Source organism: Ostrea edulis, chromosome 10, assembly GCF_947568905.1.
Source record: "Ostrea edulis chromosome 10, xbOstEdul1.1, whole genome shotgun sequence".
In the NCBI taxonomy this organism is placed as follows: domain Eukaryota; kingdom Metazoa; phylum Mollusca; class Bivalvia; order Ostreida; family Ostreidae; genus Ostrea; species Ostrea edulis.
The window spans coordinates 13169462-13196008 of NC_079173.1; the positions used below are offsets into that span (position 1 = coordinate 13169462).

General features: G+C 35.6%; 1 protein-coding gene across 1 annotated transcript; it reads right to left on the reverse strand.

The window, feature by feature from the left end:
- Nucleotides 1-1478: 1478 nt before the first annotated feature.
- Nucleotides 1479-6449, reverse strand: LOC125666835 (virulence metalloprotease-like). The gene is made up of 2 exons (XM_048900163.2): nt 6247-6449; nt 1479-4833 (listed from the first exon to the last, which is right to left on the reverse strand). The coding sequence occupies exons 1-2, from the start codon at nt 6287-6289 to the stop codon at nt 3008-3010; spliced, it is 1869 nt and encodes a 622-aa protein (XP_048756120.2). The 5' UTR covers nt 6290-6449; the 3' UTR covers nt 1479-3007.
- Nucleotides 6450-26547: the final 20098 nt, after the last annotated feature.

Below are 26547 nucleotides of genomic sequence, written 5' to 3' on the forward strand. Positions count from 1 at the left end.
TCGATGTTTCGTTCCGTTCCGTTAAGTACTAATATCCACACGGCTATTGGTATTTAGCGGAACAGAACGGAATCCTATATATATCTATATGTATATTGATTTTTCAAATTAACAATTCCTCTGACTTTCAGAGTGATCAAATAATAATCCGATGAAAATGAAAGCTTCAACAAAAACAGGAGAAAATAATGTGCTATTAATTTGCAAAAAAAAAAAAAAAACAACCAAAAAAAAAAAAAAAAAAAAGAAAAAAAAAGAAAAGAAAAAGAAAACAGAATTCTGTGTCTGAAGCTGCGATTGAACACGTGTGAAAATGCGCCTTCAAAACCGAAACAAATTGCAATCAAAAATTTCAGGCATGTTCAAAAACACATGTATCTGTGTGAAAGCAGTTATTTCCTCCCCACCCCCACTCCCATAGGGAATAAAAGATAATGCGGTGTCTCAAGATTCTGTACGATTAAAAAGAATGAGCATATTTGAATAACAAGAGACTAATTGTAGGTGTAGAATAACACTTCCATTTCGATGTTTCGTTCCGTTCCGTTAAGTACTAATATCCACACGGCTATTGGTATTTAGCGGAACGGAACGGAATCCTATATATATCTATATGTATATTGATTTTTCAAATTAATAATTCCTCTGACTTTCAGAGTGATCAAATAATAAACTGATGAAAATTAAAGCTTCTACAAAAACAGGAGAAAATAACCTGGCATTAATTTACCAAAAATAAAATCACCCCCCCCCCCAAAAAAAAAAACAACACAAGAAAAAGTAAAAGAGGGAATTCGGTGTCTTAAGATGCGATTGAACACGTGTTAAATGCATCTTCAAAACCAAAGTAAATTACAATCAAAAATTTCAGACATGTTCAAAAACACATGCATGTGTGTGAAAGCAGTTATTTCCACCCCCACCCCCATAGGAAAAAAGATAATGCGGTGTCTTAAGATTATGTACGATTAAAAAGAATGAGCATATTTGAATAGCAAGAGACTAATTGTAGGTGTAGAATAACACTTCCATTTCGATGTTTCGTTCCGTTCCGTTAAGTACTAATATCCACACGGCTATTGGTATTTAGCGGAACGGAACGGAATCCTATATATATCTATATGTATATTGATTTTTCAAATTAACAATTCCTCTGACTTTCAGAGTGATTAAATAAACCGATGAAAAAGAAATCTTCAGCAAAAACAATAAAAAATAACCTGGCATTAATTTACAAAAAAAAAAAAAAAAAAAAAAAAAACACCTCCTGAAAAAACCCACAAAATAAAAAGAAAAGAGAGAATTCGGTGTCTTAAGATGCGATTATAAAGAATGAGAACACTTAATAACAGACTACTTGGACTTGTAGAGTAACACTTGAAATTCGATGTTTCGTTCCGTTCCGTTAAGTACTAATATCCACACGGCTATTGGTATTTAGCGGAACGGAATCCTATATATATCTATATGTATATTGATTTTTCAAATTAACAATTCCTCTGACTTTCAGAGTGATCAAATAATAAACTGATGAAAATGAAAGCTTCTACAAAAACAGGAGAAAATAACCTGGCATTAATTTACCCAAAAAAAATCACCCCCCCCCCCCCCCAAAAAAAACCAAAAAAACAACACAAGAAAAAGAAAAGAGGGAATTCGGTGTCTTAAGATGCGATTGAACACGTGTTAAATGCATCTTCAAAACCAAAGTAAATTGCAATAAAAAATTTCAGACATGTTCAAAAACACATGCATGTGTGTGAAAGCAGTTATTTCCACCCCCACCCCCATAGGAAAAAAGATAATTCGGTGTCTTCAGATTCTGTACGATTAAAAAGAATGAGCATATTTGAATAACAAAAGACTAATTGTAGGTGTAGGATAACACTTCCATTTCGATGTTTCGTTCCGTTCCGTTAAGTACTAATATCCACACGGCTATTGGTATTTAGCGGAACGGAACGGAATCCTATATATATCTATATGTATATTGATTTTTGAAATTAACAACTCCTCTGACGTTCAGAGTGATCAAATAAACCGATGAAAATGAAAGCTTCAACAAAAACAGGAGAAAATAACGTGGCATTAATTTACAATCCCATCCCCCCCCCCAAAAAAAAAAAACCACAACAAGAAAAAGAAAAGAGGGAATTCGGTGTCTTAAGATGCGATTGAACATGTGTGAAAATTCGCCTTCAAAACCGAAACAAATTGCAATAAAAAATTTCAGACATGTTCAAAAACACACGAATGTGTACGAAAGCAGTTATTTCCACCCCCACCCCCATCGGAAAAAAAGATAATTCGTTGTCTTAAGATTCTGTACGATTAAAAAGAATGAGCATAATTGAATAGCAAGTGTCTAATTGTAGATGTAGAATAACTCTTGAATTTCGATGTTTCTTTCCGTTCCGTTAAATACTAATATCCACACGGATATTGGTATTTAGCGAAACGGAACGGAACCAGCGCAGAAAATATCCATTTTATATCAGTAATAAATGCAAATCGAAAATTAAGCATAGTTTATACATTAACTACAGATATCAACGCAGAAGTAAAGGTCAGATGATTGAACACAATTGTATATTTAAAAAATACAACTTTAAATCCTGGTATTGTGTTTTACAACTCTCTACTTCTCTTAGGCCAGCATCAATGGACACAATTATGTATATAACTAGAAGATTAAAGTCCAGTATTTTATTTTTACAACCAAATTTTTTTTTTACAGTGGATTCCCCCTTAGGGTACCCCACAATCGGTTCCGTTCCGCAAAGTACCAATAGCCGGCTATATCATTGGAGTGAAGCAGATCAAAACAGGTGGATGACACGCGTGTTCCATATTCAAATTAAGGTTCCCTGTCAGTAATTCAACAGCATGCGTCAGAACGTAGTTTTTATTGATTCAAGCATTAAAAATACTGAACACCTAGTATTCATTCTACAGAGTTTCAGTACAGGTTTACACCAGATTGTTAGCCTATTAAATCTGAGGTACTCTAAATAATATCAATTTCAAAGGAAACTCCCTTGAAGTTTCGAAGTCGGGGAACAAGATGAATGAAACAAATATTCGTCGCACATTCCGTATATGGAATCTGTACAACCTCGAAGTTCCCTTTGAAAGTAGATTTGTATTTCGTGGAAGCTTTGTCCAGTTTTAGTCCATTATTCACGAACAAGTCCACATCGCCGGACCCACCTTCCGTAAAAACTCGAATAATCCGAGCTACAGACAAATGTCCGTTGAAACCAAAGACAATGTTTTCATTTTCGTTTGCTGATAAACTTTTAATGTGTGTTTTTCCGTAAATCTTACGAATGTATGATTCCAGTTTACAACCGGTAATTCCGACTCCGTTTAGTGCGCCTCGGATAACATCTGTGTCGTGCCCGAGATCATAAGTGGCCTTGAGTATTCCGCAAGCAGCATCGGAAAAATTACTGTTAGGGCTCCAATAAAATCTGTTAGCGTGGGTATAAATCTGAAAAGCAACTTTAAGCCCAATAGTCGGGTCTTTGATCAATGTACAAGAAACCCTATTAAGGATTCCACTCGACAAATGAACTTCCATCTTGTCAAAATAATTTTTGACATGTACTATGGAGTTTCCATCTTTGTTTTGATTACATAAATCACGAATGCCTTCCTCGTCATTTTTATCGGCTTTAGCACCTATATGAAGATCGTAAGTCCCCGTCGCATATAATTCAAAAGCTTCGCCAGCAAGGTCGGAATATGCCTCGTTAATTCCACCTGACTGGTTCTCGTACTCGAGATTTGAGTGACTTTCAGTGAACACATGAGCAAACTCGTGACCGACTACGTCATACGTGACGAGAGGGAAGAAGTTCTTATTACCATCACCAAAAACCAGATTCCTTCCATTGTACATCGCCGCAAATTTCAGATCTCCGTAATGTATCCATATGTCAATCGGAGGGTTGGGTACGACTGGTATGTGAGCCCAATCTTCAAACATTTCGAACACTCGCTGTGACATATAAAATGCATCAGACAGAGGAGAAAAGCCACCATTGACTTCATCTTTTACACCGTCTTCGCATTGGAATGTAAATGGTTTAGATCCTGCTGGGAGCTCTGTTGCAGATTGTAAGTCGTACACACGTACATATTTTGATTTCAATCGACAACGCTTTCCCTTTCTGTTGGTTCTGACTTCTAATGGTGGAAAATCGACCCCGTAGTTAATTTTCTTTGTTTTAGTATTTCCACCAACAGCATTTATTACGGAATTTTGTAATCGTTGCATTTTTCTCAGTATTTGACCTGAATTTGCATCAATAAAAAAGCCCGGTGTTTTCATACTTCCTGGCGAAACGATTGTCAAGGTCACATCATAACAGAGTGCTGCAGTCTCGTTGATTGGGACAATGGTTAAAATAATTTTACAACCCTGTACTTCAGACATATTCTTCAATCCTTCATTGAACAATGCAATATACAAGGCCTGATTTTCATTCAGCTGAGGAGCAATTGATGGTATATCTTCTTCTAGTCTTTCATACCAAATACCGGAAACCTGCCCTGTCCACTCGCCCGTGTCGGAATCGACTTCTTCTGTGACGTAAGCATTGTGAATAGGAATGCCCTTGAACGTTTCTTGGAATCGGATAATTTTTGTGTTTTCTATCGTTTTTCCGTAGTCGAAAAGGTGCAGCCCGTTGTTATCATCCATTAACAGATCGGCCATGCGATGTGGGGGATTATTGGTTGCGATTTCCCTCTTTCTCTCGTTGAATACTTGATTTATTTTATCGTTTAAATCCAGTTTCTGATATCCACCGACGTATCCGCTATAAACTGAAATAGACCCGTTTATCTCGTATAAGCATTCTAGATTATATATTTAATCGCTAATGATAAAACATTTATATTTCAAAAAAAAAAAAAAAAATCAACAACCAACCTCCCAGTTGGATTGTTACAAACAAAGAGAGGGGTTGCTACAACAGCGCCTCCTTATATACCTGAGTTAGATAAACTGTGATTGCGTCAATTACCAAGGGAGATAACGCAATGACAATTGCGCATCGATAAAATCATCGTATTCTCATTGTGCGAAATAGATGTCCTGATATTACAATGTACAAAATGTACACTGTACACCACCTATTGAATAAGGTTTCACACCATTTTAAAATCCTCCCAGACACAGTTGTCACGCTAACACGCCGTTGCGCTATGCGTGTTGTCTGTTAGCGTGTTAACGTAACAGCGCGACGGCGTGTTGTGTATTAGCGCTACGGCGTGTTGTGTGATATAGCGCGAAAGCTTGTGTGTTAGCCAATCGTAACTACTCGGTTATTTCCGTAACCGCAAATGACCCTCGTATGTGGATCGACGCCATCAGAGTCTGTTGCCACGTGTACACAAATGCAACTATAACGTCATAGTCGTACGTTACAATATGAAACGCGAGCTTTCAAATGCATCTAAGATATCATACCTGAGGTATTCTACAACTATAAAGTCCCTCTTATATGATTATGCACGTGTATTAGAATGAATAAGACGTTAATGATACTAAAACTGAATTTGTGATGAAAATCTAAATAACGCATTATACAGTACTCTCGTGCAACCAGACGCTCTGCTAACTCCGTAAATCTCTGACAAGCAGTCGGAGATTTACGGAGTTATCAGAGCGTCTGATTGAACGAGACTAATTATACAGGGATTCGGTTCTGGTCTTTTAACCTCATCCACAGGCGCGCTTCCGGCGAAGAAATGCATCGAATTGATGCATTTCTTGCGCCGGTCCTCGTGCGTGTCTTCTTACCGGTTACGAAAAAGGACGAGCGCGTGATCCGATTTAAGAAACGCGCTAAATATTACGCTTTTGCACATGGCCCTATCCGGACACCATATGTCACCCAATAACGTACGTCGTTAACAAAATTCCTCAATTATAATATAGCATGTTGTTTGTGAAGAGTTCTAAAGCAATGTCATTTGTCACTAGCAAAGTATGGTGAAAATGATATCTATTTCTCTTCCCTCATTATACAGTAAAACTGTATACATCAGTATAGTAAAGACAGCTATTTGATGGGGGAATCGTTCCTGTCGCGGGTCTGAGAAAGCAGTTACTTTTTTCTCAGTCATCTGTACAGTGGATGCATATAAAATTTCATCTCCCGACAATTTAATTTTAAGTGAGAGAGAGAGAGAGAGAGAGAGAGAGAGAGAGAGAGAGAGAAGTTTCGAACTTACTTCCACTCATAAGGAGAAATACATGTAACCATGTTGAATCCATGACTAAATGTCTTCACATTGAATAGTACGTAGAAGTTCCTCAAAATATAATCTTGCTGTTAAATATCAAAGGTTCAAGTCTTATTATCCCATTGACCTTTTATCTTCGTATATACTAATGTATTATGTGGTATTACACATGTACGGAATTCCCGGCGTCAGTCTCAATGATTGCAAAATAAAGGGTTAGGACCGTAAATTACAATCAATCATGGACGACTTTTCCGGAGTTTGGAATTTTGTACAGATGTAGTTATGTAAGGTGGCATTCTACCAATATGACATTTGGTGAAATATTTGCACGATACGTTGGATAGTTTACATAGTTTAACTGGTTTTTCCCACGATCATATTGATTTATCAAAACGATATCATTAATAACGACCATTATTATGATTTCCACAACAAATAGTACTACTGTCACTATTTTTTTTTTTTTTATGGTCTCATGTTAAATAAGGACCGTTCATAGTATTATTCCACATACCATTGGACTCTGCAGAGTGCCCCTCCCCCTTTCGGTTCGATATATTTTCTTGAGTAAAACTTGGGATACTGGCGGCCGCCACTTATTAACTGGCGACTGCCATATAAATTAAGTGGCGGCCGCCAGTTAATTTATCTGGCGGTCGCTAGTTAATTCATGTGGCGGCCGCCATATAAATTAAGTGGCGGCCGCCTACGATCGTTACACATAGGAGCGATCGTAAGGGATCAAAGGATTTCAATTAGATTGACACTTTTTAAAAAGTTTTGATCCGCACCCACCCTTCTGATAATTTTCTGGATCCGCTCGAGTATGTACTGAGATGTCAACGTGTGTGGCCTCATCACGTGTTTGTGACGTCGTAGTAAACAAATAATTACATGCAATTATGTTGTTTTGAATTACAGTCTGAACGAAAGGTCTGAATATCAAACGATTATTTGATACTGTTGATGATTACAAGGTTCAATCACAGTTGATGAAGATAATTTAGCCCGTCCGGAATTATTCCAATTAGCGCGTTTTTAAAATCTATAGTCCATCCAGCGGAAAAATGGATGAGCTTTGGTTGTTTAGTAGAGCTACAAACTGTAATCACTCACATCTTGTAATTCTTGTCAATCTATTCCTCCTGGGAATTTCCTCAAACTAATCATCCACCCATCAATTTTTCTTAGAAGTATTCAAATAATATTGCATTATGTGTATACATGTATATGTTTTACGAGTTTTAAAATTAAGGATGTATGCTACACCAGAGAAATTTGATATGGATGAAACGTGGAAGATATCTTTATCATTGGTTAAAAATTATTGAAATATTGTATCCAACGAAAAAATAAATAAATGGCCGGAACTACTTTCTATTGGAATGTTGGGGATTCCTCTGGATGCTTCGTATTTATATATAGATTAGGGAATCCTGAAAAGAAAAAAACTTAACAGTTCTATAATTATATCGATCTATATAAATTTATTAAACAAAAACAAATATCAAATATAAATAATAATTAATTATGCAAAATGAAATAAACATGGTTATTTGAGGACACCCCACCCCCCCCCCCCCCCCCAAACAACATACGTCTGCTTCTGCAATTCCGGGCTGAGAGTTAAATGTATTCAACCGGGGATGATAATAGTCCAGTTGGCACCTTGCGACAACTTCCTTCATGTCACAAACCAAAATATCAGATACACCGCACACTGCCTCAGAGATACTGCAATAGCATATCCCTTAACGACTATGGTTTCGAACTCCGGCATAATATGTTTATATGTGGGCACCGAAACGAGGCTTCCGTGCGACATTACAACAGCTGTTATAGCCTTAAGAATTCACTGATAAAACTCGAAAAACCCTCTGTAACACTCACTTGTCCCCCTGGACGCCGTGACAACCCTCAAGAGAACCCTACCTGGCATCCTACATCTTGATTATGCACATGTCCCACGCTTTCTGTAAGGACCGACATCGAACTTTGCACTTAATTCCAGTTCCACTCAACAAAATTACTCCAATTTTCTCTCAGTGGGACTTATCTCTAACTCATCCTTTTAAAACTGCAATCTTCAGTCCACAAGAAACCCGTTTGCTCAATAGTAAACAACAGTTTTAGTTTTTTCTTAAAGTTGTGTATTCACAAATTACTACGCCCATCTCGAAATGACATAGAATGTAGTCCAATAATAACTCGTTAATTCAACTCAAATCAAATAATGTTTTAAAATATTAAATGATAAGGAATGAATTTATTATTTTTTCGTTGGATGGAGGTATACCATTGGGAAAAAAAGACGGAAAACTTTTACATTATGCAGTTTTCCGTCTTTTTTTCGTGGTATACCTCCATCCAACGAAAAAATAATAAATTCATTCCTTAAAGCAATCTGGAAAAAAATTAAAACCCCTACTGGACGTACCCGCAATCTACAGTTCAGCACCTACTAAGCTACTCAGCTAGGCGACATTTGTCGAAATGAATAGACAAATATTGCTGATATTTATATATTTATCCATGTTTTAAAAGGAAGTCAGCCATTATGACGATGTAGAGTACCTCCTTAAGAAATACATGAATAGTAATACTGCAATTATTATGTTTTGAATTACAGTCAGTACGAAAGGTCTGAATATCAACATATTACAATGTAAGTCAAATAATTAATCTGATCAAGTTTTAGGTAAACATTCCTTAGCTAGGGATGATATATACACTGTACATCAAAAGTCAACGTCAGTCAACATCTGAAGTCAACAACATCAGAAGTTAACGTCAGTCAACAATATCAGAAGTCAACGGCAGTCAACATCATCAGAAGTCAACGTCAATCAACATTATCAGAAGTTAACGTCAGTCAACAATATCAGAAGTTAACGTCAGTCAACAATATCAGAAGTTAACGTCAGTCAGCAACATCAGAAGTTAACGTCAGTCAACATCATCAGAAGTCAACATCATCAGAAGTCAACGTCAGTCAACAACATTAAAAGTCAACGTCAGTCAACATTAACAGAAGTAAACGTCAGTCAACAATATCAACAACATCAGAAGTCAACATCAGTCAACAATATTAGAAGCAACGTCAGTCAACAACATCAGAAGTCAACGTCAGTCAACAACAACAAATGTATCGAAATTTAACAAAACGTTTACGGAAAAATACAAATTTACCACTGCTTTCTCCGTGGAAGGGTGAGGGAAATGCTCGGACTAATACACCAAAAGCACATTATGGAGACTACATTTTTGGTGAATCAACGACGAAGTAAAATATCACTCTATTCCCTCATTTGAAAAATAATTGAAAGAACTGACTTTTGTCTCCAGTAAAAGAAAAAGAAATTTCAAAACTATTATATCTTTAACTTGCTGCCTCTCTATAGGGGCCATTTTAAACGCCCTACTCCTAATCTTTTCCTAAGGAAAAATTGAGAAAATCATTTTCTTTTTCTTATCCTATGTCATTATGTGTAATTTACTGCCAAGAATATAGCATACGGTCTTAGATCATTGTCCTAAAAATCACAGGCACTTGCATCGCTTGGGGGCCTAATTACTATATATAAGAGTACTCTTATACATGTATATAGTAATTAGGCCCCCAAGCGATATAAGTGCCTGTGCTAAAAACGTGTACGCATGTGTTTTATCATGTCTTTACTCCTTTATCCAGTGGATATTACCTATTAAATAAATTTTATTTTCCTACGCCGTTTGTGACGTCACAAACAAACGTCAATTTTACGTAGATTGTTTACAAAATGTCAGGAAGCGCTCCCAATGATAGAGTAACGTAAATGAATAGCCGGGGGGGGGGGGGGGGGGGGGGGGGTTAACATGTGATAAAAGGAATATCCATGCATGGTTTACATCTGCCCAATAGAGATTGTCATGTATTGCAAAATTATTCTAACATGTTTTGAGCAATATATTGCTTTTTTCACGTACAACGATTTAAAAGAAACTTTTGGGGAAAACCCCTGCATTCCAATGTTTCAATTTCTTACTGTTGAATTCTCTGACATGTGAATATGATGTTTGGATAAAACATTCATTTAATCTAACTTGCTCATCAAACCAAATGTGACGGTTTCACAAAATAAAGTGCATGTAGTTAATATCGACATATCGAAGCTGTTCCACCACATTGTGAATTGACGCAAAAAAAATCGATGTTCTACTATATTAGCATAGCCATTACATTATGGAAAACTTTTACTTTCTATTTCATTTATCAAGTTACATTAATTTGTTATGTGCCAAAATCTGTGAGTTAGCTTATTCTTTTTTTTTTTTTTTTTTTTTTTTTTTACATAAGATTGCTTGACAACTTGATATTGAAATAACTTGTGTTCTCTCTATAACTGTTATGTGTCAAACTAAATCCATGTCCATCAAAACTTTTAATGGTCGATTTCTGCTGGTTATGAAAATCAATAACTTAAATAAACTTTGCAATAACAGGCACGTAGAATCGAGAGGGAGGGGGTGGGGGGTTAGTCAAGAGTTTTAGACACCTTACCGTCTTTTCCTATACCCACTCCCACTTTGAAAAACGATGCTACGTGTCTGAATAATTCTGGACCAGCTCCCGATTCTGTTATGGATAAGAAAATGCCCAAGTTCAGCAAAAATCAAAAACAGGATTTGAAAGATTTTACAATTTATTTACAATCATTTACAATAAAATATATCTATGAACAAATGCTACCTATCAGTAATCAAAGTTCACTAAGCAGTGTCCTTTGTTTATCGTTGAGCTGAATACGCCTGTTTACAACGCTGTCAAAATCGTCCGTCACGTCCAGTCCCCAGTAATGTAATATCCAAATAATTCTGCAGAGTGTTCATTACCACAGACTTACAGTCTATCTATACCACAACAAACTTCTAAAGAATTCTATTTCTACAGAGTGTGCATTACGTGTAAACACGTTCTACTATGTCATGTGTGTTAGAATGTCGAACTTTCCCAAACGTTGCTCTAAAAGTAGAACGTGTTATGAATGATAGCTAAACTAGGTCAACTGCATCGATAAACAATATTGATATATTAATTTCGACAGTACACCCACTGCGACACGAAACATCAGTTTTGATGGTCACATCGAGAGATCCGCGCCTTTCACTTCTGATATTGGGAGTTTGGCGAAGGAATTGTATCAGCAATCTATACAGGGAGGGGAGGGTTCCAGAAATTTTCGAGAGAAGTTCTACAATTGATTTGATTTTCAAAGAGTGGAGGTGGAATTCCATCCTTAAAATGCGATATTTTTACCTACTTTAGCGAATTTTTCTGACGAAGGGTCTAACCCCCGAAAGCCCCCTCTGGATCCGCCACTGCTATACGCAAGTGAAACGTTGTAACGTTTAAATAGGTTTGACGCGGCCTTGGAATCAAGAATAAAATCGACTGGCTTAGTTGCTCCCCAAATCAATCACATACAGCTATCTCTAAAGTTATTGGAGATCAATTTTCCATAATTAGATGTCTGATTCTAATGATATTTGCCTGTTATCAGGAGGTCAATAGCAGATCTGTTTCTTGAAATATTTTAATTGACGTCTGCCACAGGTTGCCATCGCTTCGCTGTAGGAGAACTATACCTGTATAAGAGATGTATGATACATTTCTATCATATTTCTTATTATGTCATTACATGCGGAGTTTTCATATTATTTATCAGGCGGATGCAGACGACCGTGAAATTCTAGAAAGTAAGTACACTTGTAAAATTTAATATATTCTCTCTCTTACCTCTCTCTGTATAGTGCAGTGGATACTATGATGTTTGATTTAATATCTAAAATATTCTAATACTTTGATTTTAAAAGTGATAACTTTTGATACTTACTATAGAAACAATTCTAATACTTTGATTTTACAAGTGATAAACTTTAAAATTATACTAAAGGAAAATTCTAATACTTTGATTTTAAAAGTGATAACTTTTGATACTTACTATAGAAACAATTCTAATACTTTGATTTTACAAGTGATAAACTTTAACATTATACTAAAGGAAAATTCTAATACTTTGATTTTACAAGTGATAAACTTTAACATTATACTAAAGGAAAATTCTAATACTTTGATTTTACAAGTGATAAACTTTAATATTATACTAAAGGAAAATTCTAATACCTTGATTTTACAAGTAAAAACTTTGATACTTTTGAAAATTGATACCTTGATTTAACATGGATTTCTATTTGGAATAACTTAATTGACTTGAGTAGAATCTTTGAAATTTTGAATACGTTGACATTTGTTTTTTATATGAAGATAGTTCACATTCACTTTTCTTTAGCCTCGTTTTCACTGTATTTTCAAAACATTCAAAGAAAAAAAGATGTGCCACCATTTTACTGTACAGAGCCCGAGAAGTTAGAAATTGTGTATTATCTTCTAACTGCATCTCTATGGCAATAATTATGACATCATGAATATATTCAATTTGGTGGATTTTCTTGCGTGTTTTGAAAAACTACCAGACGGGAAACATTTTCGGAATACAATTTTTAATAGCTTATGCATTAACCTTTCTAGATCCCATTTATCAAAGTAATATACCTGATTAATCATATTACAAATAAATAGATAACATCTTATCTTGAAATTTATATGGATAACGATCGTGGACAACTTAAAGCTAAGGGTAAATGAGTATTGTTATAAATTCATCATAAGATTTGCAAAAGTGTTATATGTCGATGACGCCACAATTCTATGAAAAAGACTTTTCTGTGGAAATGTTCTATACTAACATGCAAATATCTTTTGCACGTACTAGTTAAGTTTGGAGAAAGCCATGATCAATTATAGGTTTTTTAGAATTCTTCCGATATCCTCCCTTGCAAACAACGTTTTGGAGGGTATCAATAAAATTTGATTTTACCATATATGTCTATCCATCTGTTACTGGGACAAATAATTGGTTTCACCTGGTTAAGTGTTGATTCAAGTGGGTAATTAAAGAACTACAGTGGAATCAATTTAATTCGTGGGGGACCAATGTTCGTGGTAAAGCAAAATCTTCCTGGTTCGTGGGGACTTAATTTCGTGGGTACGCGATACGATGTCGCTAGGAGAGATAACACTACTTATTATTAAATATGTTCGAGGACACGTAAATTCGTGGGTAAGAGTGACCCACGAAATCCACGAACATCAATCCCCCACGAACAATGATGCTTCCACAGTGTATATGGATACCGAATCAGGGGTTCAGAATATTAACGCTTGTGTTTCATCATTTTCTCTGTATAGCTCATTCGTGACACGCTTAATTTCTGTTGAATTATTAATACAGGGGAGTGCATGTATTTGGAATTACATTTCCATTATGGACTTCAACAATTGAATTATTGGATTTACACACGTATGCAAGATTACCAAAACTTTGCTCTTTGCTGACCCCCCCCCCCCCCCCCCCCCCCCCCCCCCCCCCCCCGATATTCTTGTTTCCTATATGTTTAAAAATGACAATCCTTTGTGAAGCAGATCTATAATAAAAGGGTTTGTTTTTCTTCATTTGAATGACTGGACACATGTATATATATTTGTATCTAATTATTTTTTTTAATTGGCGAAATTAGGTATCATATTAAAAGCGTTACAAGCCTTTCTCTATCATTGTATATTGACGGACTTTAAATTCAATAATTTTATAAATATCTGTAGTACGTAATCGTTCATGGTAAAAGTCTAATGCCAATTAATTTTAAATGTCATTTTTTCCCCTCGGAGGTTATATGAATGGGAGTCAAGACAGACGCGTCAAAATGTGGTTTTGGTCATACTGGTTGAAAATTAGCGTAAATATCGGCACGTACTGACTGACACCTCGAATGATCCTTTGAGGATATTATTCTACCATTCGTCCAATAATATCCTATCCTTTGGTTGGTTGCTTGTTTTTGCGACCCGTCGAGAATTTTAACTCATACTGAGACGTCCCCATCTGCAGGGTGAAGTCAAACAAAAGGACTCCCCCCCCCCCCTACTGTAATAAAGAAAATCTATCCCGGAAGTGATATAGCCATACGTACATTTTTTGACGTGGCGTTGTTCCAAACGGTCGAGCAGGTCCTGGGCAATCATTTATAGGCCCTGTCTAATGATACATTTGCAGCAACCGCTTATTGTATACAGAGATGAACATTAAAACGCCCCGTTACCTTCAGCACACTAACATCTTTGTGCAGCATAACGAGGTCTTTAATTTCGCTTTTCAAAGTTTAAACGCTGCCAGATTTATTTATTTATTTATTTATTTTGTCTTTAGATCTATTTTGTTTGCATCAGCAGTCACCAGCAGAATTGTTTTATTACAAAACTCGACTCAGTTTGAATGGCCCCCGAATTTCGTGCAATGCTGTTTATATTGTGTGAATAATGAATACGGGAGCCACAGGGGCTAAGCCCGTTTTGGGCCCGAACTCTGTGATACCATAAAATATCTATATTTATGGTATCACGGAGTTAGGGCCCAAAACGGGCTTAGCCCCTGTGACGGGAGCGAGAAGTAAATGGTTTTAAAAACCAGCACGATGTATAATGAGTGAAGTTTGCAATAAATGTGATGAAAGTTTTATGAAAAACATGTTTGGAAACAAGCTTATCTTTTTAAAAAGATTAGGGTGCTAGCGCCATATCTATTACCTACTATGTAGGTCATTCGCATTCACGGAAAAGGAAAATCATCCAGGGAAACTACAGATACATGTATTCAGCAGGTCTTGAATATGAGCAGCAAAGCCAAGTACCTGAGTGAAACGATATTGGAGTGCGTTCGAAATCGCCGTTCCCGTTGTTCCGGTGATCCTTTCTTAGAGTCTCGAAAGGCGAGAACATGTGCGCACGAACGTGTTCTTCGACCACACTACCTACAGAGGTGGGGTGAGTTCTTACACCTCGAACCTGTTCTCGGGTTGCGTACTCGGCATTCGGGATCGACAGGACTGTGTACTCGTATGAAGAACGGCGATCTCGAACGCACTCAAGGTACATGTATATACATGTATATCCCAAAACGGCGTTTTAAATCTTTGACCCGGTTCTTAGTGTCCGATCCAGTTCTTAATAAAACATTACAAGTGTATATTGAGCGTTATCAATGATTTCATCATGTAAAATAAATAAATAAATTTTAGGCTATTTGTAACTTAGTCTGATCCCTGCCCCACGCCATTCATTAATCACTCGTTTTGTGGACGACAAAACGAGTGATCAATAAGTGGCAGGGGCGGGAATCCATGTTACAATATCAGTATGTCGAACCCGTGTACTGCATAATTACCCCGCAAAATAAAGATCAGATAGCTTCCTGTAAATTGTTTTAACACATTTTTATTACTTGTGTAAAAATATTTCATCATCAGGGATTTAACTGTAAAATTGAATTCGAGACTACTGTTCCTATAGTCTGTTTTATCAAATTGTTGATACATAGTATCTCCACATACCCCATACCTGCTTAAACATCGCTGATTAAAAAAAAAAGCTATGGAACTCTTCAATTTCGGGAGATGAAATATTACGCTATGGAAGTCATCATTTGAACGGAAAATTTAGTGATAGTTTACTTAATTGAATTTACATGCTTAGACAGTAAGTAACGCAGCATTGACAGTGATACAGATTTGGTTTGATAGTCAACTAATAGTTTAACTCATTTGAAGCGAACAGCAGTGTCACCTAAGTATACAATTATTTTGCGTCTACTCAAGAAACAGTCAAAACTGTCCAAAGGAAGTAGCGATAACCCGAAAAACTTGGCAGAGGCCGTAGGCCAAGAACAACAGTTTCCCGGGTCTTCGCCACTACCGAGGGGCAATAGATTTGACTGTTTTCCTAGTAGGCATGAAATAATTGTTTCATTACTTAATCTGCTAATCTGACAATTGTTTATCTCGTGACGGGGAAAACACTTAGTCACGTGATCGGGTAGTAGTGATAAAGTCACGTGATGAACTGTTTCACCCCTACTCGTTTTGTGTACATATACCTTTGTCTGCGGATTAAAGTTAGAAAACAGGGGGGGGATGTAATATCAAATATGTAATATCAAATTATATAGTAGGTTAGGTAATGATGCATTTTAATTGCTAGAACTGGCCGAAGCTGATAGTAAATTTCCAGACATGAGTTCCGAAGGACTGCTCCGATATTTGGTGAAGGCTTCAGTCCAAATATTCAGCTGAGCCGACTCTCAACCGATATTACCGCGGCCGCTTCAAATGAAATACTTCGTATACCCTCCTCATAAAAAGTTACACACCATTAATGTATCAAGGAAGGATAATCTCCTTGATCCAACAATGCATGTATTATATTTAATCCCTGTAGTATAAGCATATCAGCATTGAACTCAATAAAACTTCAAAAGAAATCAGATTAAAACACGTGTTAAAATAGTATCTGGATATTCTCTTAAGACTTCTCTTTTAAGCGCATGATGAGAACTCATCTTAATGGGACAATAAATCAATATAATCAGTAATTGAATTTGAAGATGAAACTGTTCATTCTTTATGTGGATCAGCTCTGAAGTAGATTGAATTCTACGGGTACTTCTGTCAAACATTTACCAAAGCGTTACGGGAACACTGTTTCGGTTTTATGAGAAAGCAATGTTGATAGAACTCTCAAGTGTTTTGAAACGTCAGTTTCTTATGCAAGTCCAGTAACCAATATGTGTAAAGGAAGTGCAATAAATACAATAAAAATGTAGCTATTAATACCCTGCGCCAGGTATCAGGATAAAGTGTAATACATGTATGTTTACGGTGCTGCCGTTGGAGCGCGCGCAGCCATTGTATACTTTTATTTGTAGTTACATTATGTATATTTATAGCAGGCACACTTACATGTTATATGAAATTCCGTAGTTATCCGGACGTGTAATGACAGCTGTCAAAACAGCTGAACAGATCCGCATTCGGCAAACGTCGGCATATTCCGGTATCCTACATCTAACCCTACAGTATGACTGCTTGTGAACTGATTAAAATTCAGGAATAAATAAATAAACCCTTTACAAAAACTGATGGGATTTTATGTTCACAAGACATGCACCAACATTTACATTTGTAACTAGTGTAGTTTTAAGATATTTCACCTGAAATTAAAAAAATCCCTTGGGAGAAATAAATGTGATAGGATTTTTACTTACAGGGGTATACATCCTATTTGAAAATGAATGAGAATAAATATCCCAAATAAAACACAGGGTGGGGATATTTATCCTATGGTATATTACCAATAAAACAGAAAATTGTACCACAAAGAGTGTTGTCTGTCAAGATTCTTAAAAGAGCACCTACAAGCTAAGGAATGGCATTAAAGTTACATATCATGTAGTATTTTTAAAGTTTCGATATGTTTAAGAATGAATATCTACACAACACATGAGAAATTAAATGATATTATAGATTTGCATTTTAATTGTATACATAAGCCTCTCACAAAAATATCAGTGCAAGAGTTGTCAGAAAATAACATAGCTCGCGGGGAAGCTCTACTTAACATTATCCATTTAGTTCAAAAGGTTAGCGTTTTTGAAAAATAGGTCAAAGTCCAAGGTTAGTAAGTCAAACGTTTTGATACCATATCAAAGGCCTGGTCATTAGGCATCTAAATATGAAATATCAAATACCTAGACTCTTGGTTCAACAGACATAGATGATGTTTTAAAAAGATCACAGTCCGGGGTCAATAGTTCTGGTAACAAACGAAACGTCTCCTAACGAGACATCTATATTTGAAACATCAAAGCCCCGTCCCTTTTGGTTCAAAAGATAAAGCCCAGGTTAAAGTTTTTAAAAAGGTCAAAGTCCACAATAAAGGTAACTCGGTCAACAGTCTTGGTACCATGTCAAAGTTTTCTTCATGAGGCATCTATATGTGAAATATCAAAACCCTATCCCCCTTGGTTCAAATGACATAGCACAGGTTAAAGTTTTATGAAAAGTAGGTCCAAGGTCAAGGTTAACGGGTCAATAGTCTTGGTACCAAAACAATGGTCTCTTCATGAGGCATATCAAAACTCTATTCCCTTGGTTCAAAAGATATAGCCCAGGTTAAAGTTTTTAAAAAGTAGGTCAAAGTCCACAGTAAAGGTCAATAGGTTAAACGTCTTGGTACCAAAACAAAGATCTCTTCATGAGACATCTATATTTGAAATAACAAAACCATATCCCCCTTGGTTTAAAACATATAACCCAGGTTAAACGCCAACACCGGGGTCACGACAATAGCTCTCCAGACAGTCATACCGGCGAGGCAATAGAATTGGACGGGACTGAATTTTTGCAGCTAGAACAATATGAAATACTTTTATTCACGTGCAGTTGCTCACTGATTCGATACACACGAGCTTGTTCTGCGTATGATCAGTTTTCAATCGAGCCAGGCTACTGACAAACAAGTTGATGTTACAAGGGTTTCAACAGTCTCGTTTAAAGTAACAATTGCGAAAATTTGGTCGTTATAACGACCTACTTGTCATTGGGTAAAATGCTATCTGACGTGTTTCAAACCAATTATTAGGTCGTTCCTGGCACACTGATTCTGACTACGGATTACTCCGTTTACTTGATCAAGATATAGGGCTCACAGTGGATGTGACCAGTCGACAGGGTATGCTCACTCCTCCTAGGCACCTGATCCCATCTTTAGTATGTCCAGGGGTCCGTGTTTGCCCAACTCATTATTTTGTATTCCTTAAATGAGCTGTGAGATTAATCACTGTTCTTTATCTTCACCTTTCATTCTACGTTAATTAAGAAACATTTCATTATAATTCTGGTAAATTTTATTAGTACGATTATGATTTTTTGAATACACTAATAATTGGGGTGTCCCGTGGGTATCCGGTTTAGAATAGGTCCTCAGTACATCTTGCTTGTCGTAAGAGAAAACTAAATGGGGCGGTTCTTCGGATGAGACCACAAAAAAAAAAAAAAAAAAAAAAAAAAAAAAAACGAGGCCTGTGTCACAGCAGATGTGGTACAATAAAATAAACCCTCCCTGCTACAATACCGTAGGCGTCGATCATAGGTCTTAATTTTGCATCCCCTCACCGGCAATTGTGACGTCTCCATTTGAGTGAATGATTCTGGAAGGGGACGTTAAACAATATGCAATCAATAAACAATTATAAAGACATCATATTTTTGAATAGACAACGAAATGTCCTAGATATCTACATTTTCTTCTGCCTCAAACTCCTCTTTTATTTGAAGCAGTAACCTATCAATCTTCTTGAATATGATAGATGGTGTCCCGTAGATGTGGAATCGGTTTGAAAAGTTTGCATCAGACTACAAAGGAAACAAGGGGTTTTAAGCACCTTTGTAGATGCTAACCAAACATATCCATATCTGAATAAGAAGCCCACTGTACTTATTGGTCACCTATCACTAGTTCCAAGCACTATGAAATCTACAATAAAATGTCCTGTTCTTCTTTTTTTTTTTTTTTTTTTTTGGCTTATGACATTTTTATTTCCCAGACCTATCACTATAACATATAACAAATAGACTAAACGATAGAAGAAAAAAAAAAGTGTGGAAAGCTGCCAGGGATGGGGCCCTAACTAAGCTCCACCTAAATAACAATATATATTCCCTATTACATCTCGCAGGATGTAGAAGAAGGAAAAAAAACCTGAGAGAAATACAAGATTATATAATCATATGAGAACAAAGTTATACAAATATAAATACATGTACATCATTTCTAGAGGATATTAAAGTATTTCGTGACAACTACCCAAAGGGCCCTTCTCACACTCCAAAAAGTCTATTTTGACCCTGGGTAGTCATGTAAAAGGGAAGGCAGATCATTTCCCTTTACTTTATTTGTACATGATATGAATAGCATGCAACACAATTTGTAATATAAATATATAAGACTATAATTTTTTTACAATACTATCAAGAATATGCGAAAAAGATACCTTGTTTAATTTTTTGTATACAGATACATTGAATTCAAGGATTCCCTTTACATTCTTTCGAATGTCATAAGATTGCTCTCTTTTTTTTAATATTCTACAATACATTTTATATTTGTAAATTTTACATGCAATTAGTGATAAAAGATTATTTAAAAATACTGTTTTCTCATTGATTTCCCAAAAAAAACCAAGAACAATGTTTTTCCATGAAACTTGAAAATTCAATGTTTTCTCAACGATTTTCCAAATTTCACAAACATTTTTACATTTCAGTACCAGATGCTCATTATCTTCTTTTTCCTTACATAGTGAACATAAATCCGTATCAGTAACTTTCCATTTCTTTAACATAACTCGGTTGCTGGTTAGATTGTTCAACAACTTGTAATTGAAATCAGCAATGTGGGTATCAAAAATATTACATATTTTTTGTTTATATATTGCACTCCAAGACTGTTTTGAAACATTGAAGCTTTTAGAATAAAAATTTTGGTGTAGAGGAGGTACAAATTTCTTATCCCGATAAATATCATAGAACATTTTACTTGAGAAATCTTTCACATGTACAATTCCCTGATTTAGCAGTAGAAAGTATGAATTATCTTTTATATGTACATTTTCATATATTATATTTTGAACATCGAAAGGTTGTAGTAATTTTCCTATGGCATTTTTTACAATATTATATTCACATATCCAGTTTTTCTTGCAAATCAATTTATCTATAAACCATTCCATCGGCTTAATACCATTCTCATCCACCACGTCAATCACGTATTTCAGACCACTCTTTAGCCATGATTTTAGAAATATAGGTTTATTTTTATATACCACAATATTATTACTCCATAATGGCTCCCTCAGTATATTGTTCAAACAATCTAGCCTGTTTCTACCCTTGCATTCATTAAAAGATGTGAACATTTCCTTGTAAAACATAGGAAATCCATCCATTATCTCATACTGTTTGATATTAGTGATATTAGTTTTACTTAAATAGTCAAGATCATAATTGTTTTCCAAACATATGCTATTCACAAAATGGTATAATGGATTTCTTTTATCTAATATTTTCTTAATCCATGATATTCTTAAAGATTTAATTTTTGATAAGATATCTACAACTCCAATGCCTCCACTAATGATATTTCCGATTAATGTATTTCTTTTTATTCTATCTCTCTTATTCCAAATGAAATTGTAAATAAGTCTTTGAATTTCTTTGATAATGTTTGAATCTGGTAGGTTTAATATCGAAGCTATATATATAATTTTAGATATTGCAAGACTATTAATTATGCAAACTTTGCCAAAAATGGTTAAGTTTCTTGTTTTCCAAGATTCAAAAAGTTTCTCTACATCGCTGGTGATTTTTGTCCAATTATTTCTCAGGCACATTTCTTTATCATGGCCAATATATACACCTAATGCTTTTACACATGAAACATTTACATAAACATTATGAATTTTCTTAAATCTGTTTTTTAAAGGTCCAGTTAATATGCATTCTGTTTTTGACATATTTAATCTCATACCCGAAACATTACTAAAATTACTTATCGCCTCGAGGGCCTTCTTTAAAGACTTTTCATTTTCCATTGGAAGGGTAGAATCATCGGCATGCTGTATTATCTTAATGTCTTTTTCCATTCCTTCTTTTTGAAACCCATGTATGCTGGGATTGTTTCTTATTGAAATTCCTAATATTTCAGCCACAAAGAGAAACAAGACTGCTGATACCGGACATCCCTGCCTTATTCCCCTATGCATCATGCAAGTTTTAGATATCCATCCATTATTTTTTATTCTGAAGATTGGATTTGCATATAAGATGTGAACCCATTTAATAAAATTTTCACCAAAGTTAAATCTTTTCAGTACTTCAAACATAAAATTCCACTCAATTGAATCAAAGGCTTTCTGAAAGTCTAAAAATAAAAGTATAAGTTCTTGATTATTTTCTTCACAATAATCAAAAATGTCCAAAATTAATCTTGCATTTAGTGCGATATTTCTTCCTTTTATATAAGCTGTTTGATTTATTGATATCAAATCATCTAGCAGTTTTTGTAAACGCCTGGCGAATACAAAAGCTATTATTTTATAGTCTGTGTTGGTAAGGCTAATTGGTCTATAATTTCCTAGGTTTTGTTCGTCTCCTTTCTTATAAATCAAAGTAATCAATGATAATCTCTGCGTAAAAGACATTGTATTTAAATCAAAAATACTTTGTAAAACACAATAGAAATATTGTTTTATTTCTTCCCAAAATGTTTGATAAAATTCACATGGTATTCCATCCAGACCAGGAGATTTATTGCTTTTCATATTTAAGAGTGCCTCTGAGCATTCCTGAAGTGAGGGAAATATTTCTAATTCATTTTTCTCCTTATCTTTCAATGTAAATTCTAAGTCTATAGCATTTATATATTCGTTGATATCCGTGGTTTGTATATTATTTGTTCTATATAAATTTTCATAAAAATTGCACATATTGTTTAGTATGTCATCATCATCGAGTATGATATCACCAGTTTCTTCTCTTAAAGCTTTAACTACATTATTTATTTGTCTTCTCTTTTCTAAATTTAAGAAGTACGAGGTATTCTTTTCTCCTTGTTCTATCCAATTGGCCCTAGACCTAACCTGTGCACCTTTTGCTTTTTTATCTACAAGCTTTGATAATTCATTTTCTAAATTTCGTTTTTGATTCATGTCAATATTATCCGCAGGTAATTCCTCAATTTTTTTGATTTCCGATTGTAAATAGGCTAACTTACTTTTATATGATTTATTTATTTTCTTTGAAAAGTCTATACAGAATATTTTTATGTTTCTTTTTAGAGTTTCCCATGATTCATGCGGTTCTACTTCATTGAAAGTGTAATTTGATAGATATTTTTTCATTTCTTCGACGAAGTCCTGGTTTTTTATCAGCGAGACATTAAATTTCCAATAGCCCGGTCCTCTTAATTTTTCATTTATAATCAGACAGAACTGTAGACTTAAATGATCTGACAATCTAACACCATTTGAATGAGACCCTGGGATTTTTTGTAAACAAAAAGATTCACATTGATAACAAAAAGACTTTGAGATAAAAATGTAATCGATTCTACTCGTAGCTATATTTTCACCATTGCACCAGGTATATCCTTTATTATTTGGTTTAACTTTTTTCCACAGGTCTATGAGCTCCAACTTATTTAGGATACTATTTAAGATATTCACACTTTTGTCTTGTTTATTTTCATCTAAAGAACAATTGAAATCACCCCCTATGAGCATGTTCTCTTGACACTCCGCATGTTTTTTTATCCAAATATTCATACGTTTAAAAAAGCCATACTTTGCATTTATATCATTTGGTGCATATATGTTTATTATTGTTATAATCTTGTCGTCAAATTTAATATTTAGTAGTAACTTTCTTCCATCGTTAGATTTATGGATATTCAATATTTCATACGCCAAATTCTTTCGAAAAAGAATGGAGACCCCTCTACTGTAGGGCGAGTCTGAATAACAATGTATTGCTTTTCCAAACCATCTAGCATTATAAGCAATAGTATTTTTTTCAATATAATGCGTTTCCTGTAAAAGAATAATGTCAAAATGACTATCTGAAATCCATGTGTTTAATTTAGTACGCTTTTCAGTGGTATTTAGCCCTCTACAATTAACAGAAATAAATCTCAATCTATTCATTTATTGGCTGTTTACTTTCCTGACGTAGACTTGTTGCTGGCTCGGGTTCCGCTCCGTTGCTTCGAATTTGATCTGTTTACCTGCATCTGTCTCGCCAGATTGTCTAGCATGCGTCCGAGCTTGTTTTGGCCGGGCCATCGTTGCATAACAGTATGAATGGTTCCTACATTGTTTAGCCCCGTTCCCCAGTATGTGTCCCACGTTGCCTCGGCCAAGATGTTGGTTTTCTTGATTTTACCAAGCGCCTCGCGGAATTCTTCACACTGCTTGATTTTGGACTCCAAAATCTCCCTCATAACTTCATCCCGAGAATCCAACCATGCATCGGAGACAAGGATTTGATTTCCAATCCGTTTTGCGTCGAGAGCAGTCTCTGCATTACTTATGGATTCCGCTTTGTTGAGATCGCCAGAACGCATTGCTTTCACGTGTTGAAAAGCTTGTTCGGCAGACGAGTATGTTGCCCCAAAAATTTTCAGCTCCGTGGGGAAAAAGTTGGATAACGGGTTATCCTGTCCCGCAAAAGCCACCACGTCCTCCTGCTCTGTCACATATAGTGTGCATTGCTTGGATCCCGGTGAATGTCCTGGCTCCTTGCAGATCCTACAACATGCCTCATACTCACAATTGTTTTTATAGTGATCGTCCGCCCAGCAGTTAGTACACTGCTTTTTTGTCTCCCTGCTGGGTTGACCCTTATGAACGATGGTACATCTTAGGCCCGCACAGGTAGTAGTTCTTGGTAGAAATTTCCCGTCCATGGGCGACATGTAGACGAACCTGTTACCATTATGGAATCAGTCATCCTGTGTGAAATGGGGTGTCTGATCTTCTCTAGCTTGATGTCACTTGTGAGCTTTGCACCATGTTTTTCTAACATTTTTGATACACAATTGTCATCGACAGATATTGGTAGGCCTTTGATAAGCACTCTTATCACTTTCTCATTCGGATTTTCCGTTCCTGCTGAATATGGGTTAGTATCAAAAACCTGGATAGATCTACTTCCCAGTTCAAAACCAGTATTCACAAGTTGCATCCTGCTCTCAGGCGACTTAACATAGATTCGCCAAAGGTCTCTGTCGCGTTGCACACAGTAAACATCGTTCACTTTAGCACTTGCTGCTACTGCAATATCATAGTCCGATATATATTTGTTCTTTTCAGTCTGAATATCCCTGTTTCTTAAGTATACTGGTTTTTGTGTACATTCCATGGCCATACTTGGAGTTGTACACGTCTGGTAGAACACACTTAGATTAAGAGCGTGAGCTGATCGTGAGTAGATACTCAGTATTCACAAAGTAAACACAGTATAAAACATACAAAAATTCAGAAAAACACTCCAAAAAGACTATCCTGAGTCAGAGTATATACGCTGCACACAAACGGTACCGATGTTTTTTTGCAAATCCCATAGAATTGTGCGAAAACTGTCAAAAACGACGGAGCAAAAAGAACACAGCCGTTCTTCTCTTGCTCGTCACGTGACCTTCCTATTTATCAAAAAAATGTCCTGTTCTGAATATCTAGGCTATATTCTAGTACTCAGCAACAGTATAAAACAATATGTGTTCTTAAAACTTAAATACACCTAAAGTGCCTAATATATTAATGTTCGAAAGACTTTACATATTAATATAATACATGTAGCATCAACACGATAATGACTAATTTGGACCCGTCCTAGAGTAAAAAAATTCACAAGTTTGGTACAGCCCTTTCTGCTTTTCCTAAATATGTATTTAGTTTTTATACCGTATCAGCAAACGTTATGTACAGTGTTAATCTTGATAAAGACAATAATCACTATAAGTTTGGTCCCACCCTGATACCAATAGCCTTACCCCTGGGATCATCAAATTTACAATTTCGGTAAAGTTGGAATTAAGTTTCTTCTTAATATTTGTGTAGATGTAATTTAGTATCAATAGCAATGAAGAAGATATCATTTAAATGTTTTAAACATATAAACTATATGTATGTATACCAAGTCTTGCCATGCCCTGGAGTCACAATTTTTACCCCGGGGATCATGAAATTTACAATTTTGGTAGAGACCTTCCTGCTCTACATCACTATGCATTATTATTATTCTTATTTTTTTTTTTTTTTTTTTTTTTTTTTTTTACAGATGTGCAGTTTAAAAGAAGATTTTTGAATTTTGTTCTTGTTTTTTTTTCACCGCCCCTAATGTCCCGGGGGTGCAAGAATCCTGGAATTTACAATTCATGACCCCCCCCCCCCCCGTCCCAAAGATACTTTACACCAATTTTTTTTGGGGGGGGGGATAGAATGAAAGTTATCAAGAAGATAAAATGTTCAATTGTTAACGCACGACGACGGATGCTGATCATTTGCAACAGGTTTCATGGGTTTACTCATGTGATCAAAAACCTGCAAAGATCTGTGAAAACATTTATGCTGGCTTCAAATTTTATATCTGTTTGTTTTCATCTGAACACCCTTAGAGCTCATTTTCGTAGCTAAAAAACACAATAATTTTTGTGTGTTCAAAGTACAGCTCAGAACTGGACACTTTTTTCATTATGATTCTTTTTTATCGTAATGAACAAATTCTTCACTGCTACTTCTA